General features: G+C 43.3%; 2 protein-coding genes across 3 annotated transcripts in view; one reads left to right on the plus strand and one right to left on the minus strand.

The window, feature by feature from the left end:
- mrpl46 (mitochondrial ribosomal protein L46) overlaps positions 1-2245 on the minus strand; it is a 7368-nt gene extending 5123 nt beyond the window's left edge. Inside the window, exons 1-2 of the mRNA XM_063189456.1 lie at positions 1985-2245; positions 168-366 (exon numbers count right to left, since the gene is read on the minus strand). Of these exons, the coding sequence (XP_063045526.1) occupies positions 168-366; positions 1985-2245 (460 nt within the window). The remainder of the gene's footprint in view (positions 1-167; positions 367-1984) is intronic.
- Positions 2246-2539: 294 nt separating this feature from the next.
- mrps11 (mitochondrial ribosomal protein S11) overlaps positions 2540-7500 on the plus strand; it is a 17629-nt gene continuing 12668 nt past the window's right edge. For both annotated transcript variants that reach the window (XM_063190734.1, XM_063190735.1), the window contains exons 1-4: positions 2540-2694; positions 2890-3000; positions 3871-3969; positions 4822-4951. In XM_063190734.1, the coding sequence (XP_063046804.1) occupies positions 2606-2694; positions 2890-3000; positions 3871-3969; positions 4822-4951 (429 nt within the window). In that variant the 5' untranslated portion in view covers positions 2540-2605. The remainder of the gene's footprint in view (positions 2695-2889; positions 3001-3870; positions 3970-4821; positions 4952-7500) is intronic.

Below are 7500 nucleotides of genomic sequence, written 5' to 3' on the forward strand. Positions count from 1 at the left end.
TGTGTGTGTGTGTGTGTGTGTGTGTGTGTGTGTGTGTGTGTGTGTGTGTGTGTGTCTAGGGCCCTGGCGGCAGGGTGGAACCTCTTGAGCCTCTGTTCCCAGGCGTAGCGTGTGTGTGTGTGTGTGTGTGTGTGTGTAAGTGTGTGTGTGTGTGTGTGTGTGTCTACCTAGGGCCCTGGCGGCAGGGTGGAACCTCTTGAGCCTCTGTTCCCAGGCGTCCTCCTCGTCCTGGGCGGTAGTGATCTCCTGATTGCCCATGTCCTCGTCGTCCGAGTCGAACTCGCCATCCTGTTTCCTGCTCAGGCGCTCTGCGTCCTCCAATAGCCGCACCTCGTGGTCGCTAAGGAAACTACGCTCCATCTCCATCTGAAACATCCCAAAACATTATACACATTACATTACATTACATTCAGTTGACGCTTTTTATCCAACTCAATTTACAGTTATTAGCAGTGCAGGGTATTGGTTACAGTCCCTGGAGCAGTGTGGGGTTAGGTGCCTTGCTCAAGGGCACTACATCCATGGGATGAGATAGTGGAAAGATGAGATAGAGTATAGTATCATTTATATCCTTTATTGATCCCAAGGGAAATTAAGGAATTCGAACCAGCAACCCTCTGATCCAAAGCCCATCTCCTTAACCATTAGGGAACGGCTGCCCCTCTATTAAATACATTACATTTAGGGATGCAAATTATCGATTAATTCATTAATCATTAGTTGATAGCCTTATCGATCGACTTACGATTAATTGATAAGCGGCGTTTTCCCCCCAAAATCTCAATGTTTCTCGAAAAAAAAACTACTAAATCTGAAAATGTTAATTAAAAATTGAGATAAAATACCACATTTGAATTAATTCTATTTCAATTCTTTAATCCAAAGGTGATTTAAATATTCCCACTATTCACACCCCTCTTCACACACACTCTTCACATGCCCATTTCACCTGGGTTTCTTGTCAGTTGAATTGTCGATTAATTGCGATTCATGTTTTTTAATCGATTAATGCATTGATCGATTAAAGTCGGTTAATCGTTTGCATCCCTAATTACATTACATTATATTACTACCAGTATCCTACCGCAAACGAACCTCGTGGTCGGGCAGGAAACTACGCTCACGCTCCATCTGAATGACATTACACTACTATTATAGATTCCTCCAATAGCCACACCTAGGCTAGCGGTCTGAGAGGAAGCATTCCATTCCATTCCATTCCATTCCATTCCATCAGGGGTCCCCAAACTTTTTTCTCTCACTGTATTACATTTAGCTGTCGCTTTTATTCAAAGTGACATACAGCAACTTATTTGCAGGGCATTGGTTACAGTCCCTGGAGATGTGTGGGGTTAGGTGCCTTCCTCAAGGGCACCTCAGCCATTGAGTGTGGTAGAAAGTGGAAGTTTGGGGATTGAACCTGCAACCGTCTGATCATAAGACCAGCTCTCTAGGCATTAGGCCAAGGCTGGTCATGGTTGCTCTGCAGCATTACTCCACTGCCATCTGAAATATACTTAAAGTAGGACCAACGATCTGTGGGACCAGCCATCAGATCAGAATTCCAATGACCCTGTTCGGCCTCCCGTAGTAAGCTACAGCGGAACCAGAGCAGGAGCAGGGCTTTACTGAACTAACTAACGACCTCGAGCTGAAGCAATAACGTTGTCGTGCAGGTGTGTGTGGTGGTCGGTGTGCCTGTAGGTGTAGGTGAGTTTACGTGGGTAAGGCAGGCGATATGAAGGTAGCCTCCTAGGTTGTGCAGACAGCATGTACCGGTAAATGAATTTAGAATGGGCTAGCTAGCTAGTTCTACACATCAAGAATCCCTTCATATGCTACAACTCTACAGAGCAGGTGACTACCATTGACAAAACGTTGACAGTCCAGTTTGCATGACATGGAAGACCACATGAATGAAATACCATTATACCCCAGTGCTCAAACATGTCACTCTAATATTCATCCATTTCGCGGACATTACCTGGTGCAGGAGATCTGCAAATTTCTTCTCTATGGGATGGGGATCTTTTGACACCAACGGCAGCCGCTGTAAACACACTGCCCCGTACAGTTTCCACTGAGACGCAGGTTTGGGTTCTTCTTTTTTGGGTTTAGCGACACCATTGCACTGTCTGCTAGTAGATAAGAGTCGAATTCCCTGTACAAATACACCGGGTTTCCTATTAATGTGTCTGAGATGCCACATTGACCGAACAGCCTGGCTGACACAGGGCGCCGCCATTTTCCTGCCTAGTGTGACCCACAATACACTGCGCGTGGACGATTCGTCTTGGGCGCGACTAATACAGTCACTGACAGGGGTTTATGTTGAGCAGAGATGGCATTACCAAGTTATTTTAATTCAGTTTATCGTTAAATATCATATTTTATATATTTTTGTTGTGTTAAATTGTACGTAAAATGTTTGTTTGAGATCAATTGTCTTTAAATGGGAAAGTATGTACTGGCATTTGTATCAAGTAGGCTACCCCTCAAGCAGTATGAATCGGTAGTTCCTGACCCACGTGAACTTCAATGTCATGTATGTAATGTTGTGCTAGCAAGTTTCTGGCTACTGCGTTACTACACAATATTGTGAAACATGTCTTATTTAACGTCAAAACTATCAACCCTGGCAAGATGTACAAATCACAATATCCTGACGTCTTTACACATGCTTAGAGCCACGGTGTAAGTAAATATTCTCTTATGAAATTTTATCGGAACTTGGAAGTACTCTCTCTAGCCTCACCAGTAGGTTACACAAAGTGTGTAGGCTTAGCCTACCATCCATCTCATTCATCCCTCCGAAAGATCATCGCTAAGATTATGTTGCCTTGACGTGTGTTTGAATCTGGCTCTGTTGTGATTGTGTGTTTGCTGCAGTGTCAACTCGGAGTGCCGGAGGTCGATATGCTCCAGTCCGATCAGGCTGCAGCAGGAGGCGGCAGAGGAGCAACCAGCTACCCCGGAACAGACAACCTCAAGAGACTTCAGGTCGGTACACGAGGAGAATTTATTATAGAATAGAATAAAAGTGGACCCATTCATCCCTAGATAGCTGCTAATGACATCAGGTTCAGGGCCGGAATAAGATGGGCTTGGGCTTTGGAGCCCTAGGCTGTGAGAGCCCCCCTCCTGTAGACCTAATGCGTGAAAGCATGAAAGCCCTTTGGGAAACTCCAACTCCCATTGGCCTTGTAACACAGCACTCCACAGCACACACTGCACACAACGAAATTGCATTTTTTGCCTCACCCGTGCAAGGGGGCAGCCCTCAATGGCGCCCCATGGGGAGCAGTGCGGTGGGACGGTACAATGCTCAGGGTACCTCAGTCATGGAGGAGGATGGGGGAGAGCACTGGTTGATTACTCCCCCCACCAACCTGGCGGGTCGGGAGTCGAACCGGCAACCTCTGGGATGCAAGTCTGACGCCCTAACCGCTCACCCATGACTGCCCATGTGATAATGTGGGGATAATGTGATAATGACAAATTCACATATACAATGTCATAATTCCGAGAGAAGTGTTAGCAAGAGATTTTTCTCCCAATAGGCCTACTGCAACTGCTTTCTGCAACTGCAACTGCCTTTATCCCCCCTTTGTCCAATCAAGAGGCACCTAGGTTGCAGCCATATCTAGGCTGTGCGTAATGTGGCCCTGATCATGTTGTCACATTTTAAGAAGCGTAACAGAATAGAATGCAATAGAATGACTTATTCTCACCGTTCACAAGAACACCTCACTGCACTTGCATTCAAAAGTTAGTACACTCTTCTTCGGGTAGCGCACATGTATTGGACTTCACTTCTTGTTCATGCTGTTCACTCATAAAGTTGGTTGGTTGTTGTCTCCTCTTTTGCAGTATATACCCTCCCATGCCTGGCGAGGACAGCCCTCTGAGATGGGGTGGCATGAAGTTTGAGGAGCTACCCATCGTTAACATCAAGGCCACATACAACAAGTATGTTTCTTAAGCTACTGTTGCTAATGGTAGACTCACCGGCAGTGTTGTTTTCTCATGTTATGTTTGTGATGTTGGGAGTAGGGCTGGGTATCGCAGCCATGTTCCTGTATTGATTCGATTTCCATTCTTAGGGCTTTGAATCGATTAATCACGATTCAATTTGATTCGATTCGATTCATTTCGTATTGATTCAATCCGTATCGATTCAATCCGTTCCCTTCTTGGTGCCAGGATTTCCCCCAAAAGATGCTGTTGCCTATTTTTATATAAAAATGTCAAAGGGCTGTGACTTGACAGTGTTAACAGATTGCTAATTTGTAATGAGTAGGCCTAGGCCTAATTGACTATTACCTACTGGGCATTTTCCATAGACCTAAATTAAACAAAAAGAACAAAACGAAAAAGAACCAAAAAAATCAATTTTGTGCCCTGTGAATCGATTATGTGTTTCGATCAATTATCGATTAACTAGATTATTTTACCCAGCCCTAGTTGGGAGAGTGTCAAACAAACTCCCATCAGCTCTGTTAACATGGCAATACACTTATTGAATCCTGATTTAATGTAGAATTACCATTGAATGACTAGAATAAAGTAGAGGATCATTTATTAATCTCGAGGGGAAATTAAGGTGTCCAGTAGCATGCATGCATGACAGAATACACAAGACATTACACACATCATTACACATATATTGACCATATACCTCACCCTAGAATAGAATGAATAGAATAGAATGAATAAAATATATCTGAATTAATTTTAACAGAATGGAATGAGACAGAATAGAATGTATCTGAGTGGAATGTGACGATAGAATGTCCCTGTGCCATTGTGTCTGCCCCTCAGCACGCTGATCCATGTGTCGGACCACAGTGGTCAGTATATTGCACGGACATCGTGTGGATGCGAGGGATTCCGCAACATCAAGAAGTCCACGCCCATCGCCGCCCAGACAACCGGAATCTCAGCAGCCTCGGTAAGACATGGACAGGCCGCACACATGACCACGCCACACACTTATGGAACTGAGGTCATCATGCGTAGTCCGCCATTCTGCCACCAGCTCAGTCCCCAGCACATCTGAAAGCGAAAACCCATCTGGGAAACTACAACTCCCATTGTCATTGTGACACAGCACACAAGTGCACATTGCACAAAACAAATTGCATTTACACCTCACCTGTGCAAGGCGGCAGCCCACAGACATCATATAGGAAGACTAGATACGTCATTGCGTATTTCAAGCACGTCCGCACAGGTCGGCCATATTAGCGCAGCCTAAACTCTCCACAGAGCCTCCGTTACACTTGAAGTTAACTGGAGAATTGAGACGTTGAGATGCTGAAATATGTATGCTGTTATTTCGCTGAAATATTGACACGTGTATATAAATGGTAGGGCTCCTTAAAACTTAAGTGCAGACTGAGGTAAAACGCACAGGAGAGTAATATGCTTCCCACTTATTTATTTGTCCAAAAATAGAGATGGACCAAGAGCAAATACACATTTTAACCATTGCTGTGCATTACGTTGACGGCATGGATATATACAGTACATCGCATTTGCATCAAATTAAAGGCGACAGATGAGCTACTGGAAGAGAGATTACATCGCAACAATTTAATTTTAACCGTCATGACTCATTTTCAACACAGGGTAGAGCTGCCGAACCCAAAGTAGAATGAAGCCTACATGGAAATGTTTAATTGTTATTTTACTTAAAATATAAAAAAATACTTTGTGCATTTGTTTATGGGATCTATTTACTTACTTAAATAAGCCTACTAAACTACATTATACATGATTGTTGGCCTATGTACAATAGTATAATATAATGTAATATAATATAATATGACATGAATATTAATCACTATGCAGTATCAACATAATACTTTCGTTTGGAATTTTTTATACTGTATAACAAACCAAGCCTTTTGAAAATCGAGGTATATTTGAGGGAATTCTGGCCATCTGAAGAGTATGGATCACCAAAAACTCACTGCAACTGGTTGAGCCAGTAGGCTGCTCTAACATGGCCGCCATGCGCGGACGTTCGACTTGCATGACGGGAATGCGGATGGCGCATCTAGTCTTCCTATATGATGTCTGTGCGGCAGCCCCTATTGGCTCCTCAAAGGATAAGTGACTGCCCATCTGCAGATCACTGCCCAGTAGGAGTTTTCAGGAGGGAGCTTTACTAACGTTCTACCACCAATACCAGCTGTCATGCCTTACGTTTCTCTACTCCTGATAAAGTACTCATGTTGCAATAATCAGGGCTGCTGACAGCTTTTTCCAAGCCCAGGACAAAGTCATCTGAAAAATAAAAAAAGATTAGACATTGTTAAAATTAGAAAAACAGAAACGTGTCGATAATGGTCATCCTTAAAGTGATAGTTCGGAGTAGATTCACCCTAATGCCATATGTACCTTGACATCCATCCAGTAGTCCACCCGTAGTGTTTTCTGGCTTGGGCGAACATTAGCAGAGCTACCAAGTTTATTATTATCCACACAAGGCGAATATATTCTGTCTTTCTAAAGCTGCGATGTCGTTACGGCCGTAAGCCCGTAAAAGTCCTCAATAAAGTTTCAGACGAGAGTATTAAAAAATGTTTTCATTGAATTGTGATTAAGGCTTATATTTTCAAGGCAACACTTACAAGATATTTCAAATGTTACCTACTATCAATTAGACAAGGATTGTCGTTATCAATATGGATGCTGAATCCACTTTTCATTGTGCATAATGATGAATTTCGTTGAGGACTTTTACAGGCCTACGGAAGTAACGACGGCGCAGCTTTAGAAAGACAGAATATATTCGGCTTGTGTGGATAATAATAAACTCCTGGACTATTTCGAAACTTCTAAATGCTTCGTTTTGTGAGTAGAGACCATATTTGTACTACTGTAGAAGTTTGGTGTCATGACATGTAATTTTTGTGGGGTAAAGTTTGGAGATACTGTGAATGCCCGGCAAACTATTCGAAATAACCATAAATAACTCGGTAGCTCTACTAATGTTCGCCCAAGCCAGAAAACACTAAGGGTGGACTACTGGATGGATGTCACGGTTCAAATGGCATTAGGGTGAATCTACTCCGAACCGTTGCTTTAAGAGAGATGTCTGATTTCATGAGGGGGGTTAATAATATCCTCTTTATCTGTATGCGCTGTGCTGTGTAAGTGTTACTATCTAAGTAAGTAAAATACATTAAAATAGTAGGAAAATAGATACAATGCAATACCAAAGCTGTCATACTGGCATGGGTGTGCTTTTGTTTGCCATGGTAATGAAAGGGCATGTTGACTTATTACATAAACCGTGACCGGTTTGATAAGCAGCTGTGGCCTAGTGGTTAAGAAGATGGGCTTCAGATCAGAGAGTTGCAGGTTTGAATCCCACCCATACAGGTACCTCTCCCTACACCTCCATGCATGACCGAAGGGCCCTTGAGCTAACCCCAGTCTGCTCCAGGGACTGTAACCAATTCCCTGTAATTAAAATACCTGTAAGTCGTT

This window comes from Engraulis encrasicolus, chromosome 23, assembly GCF_034702125.1.
Source record: "Engraulis encrasicolus isolate BLACKSEA-1 chromosome 23, IST_EnEncr_1.0, whole genome shotgun sequence".
NCBI classification, from domain to species: Eukaryota; Metazoa; Chordata; class Actinopteri; order Clupeiformes; family Engraulidae; genus Engraulis; species Engraulis encrasicolus.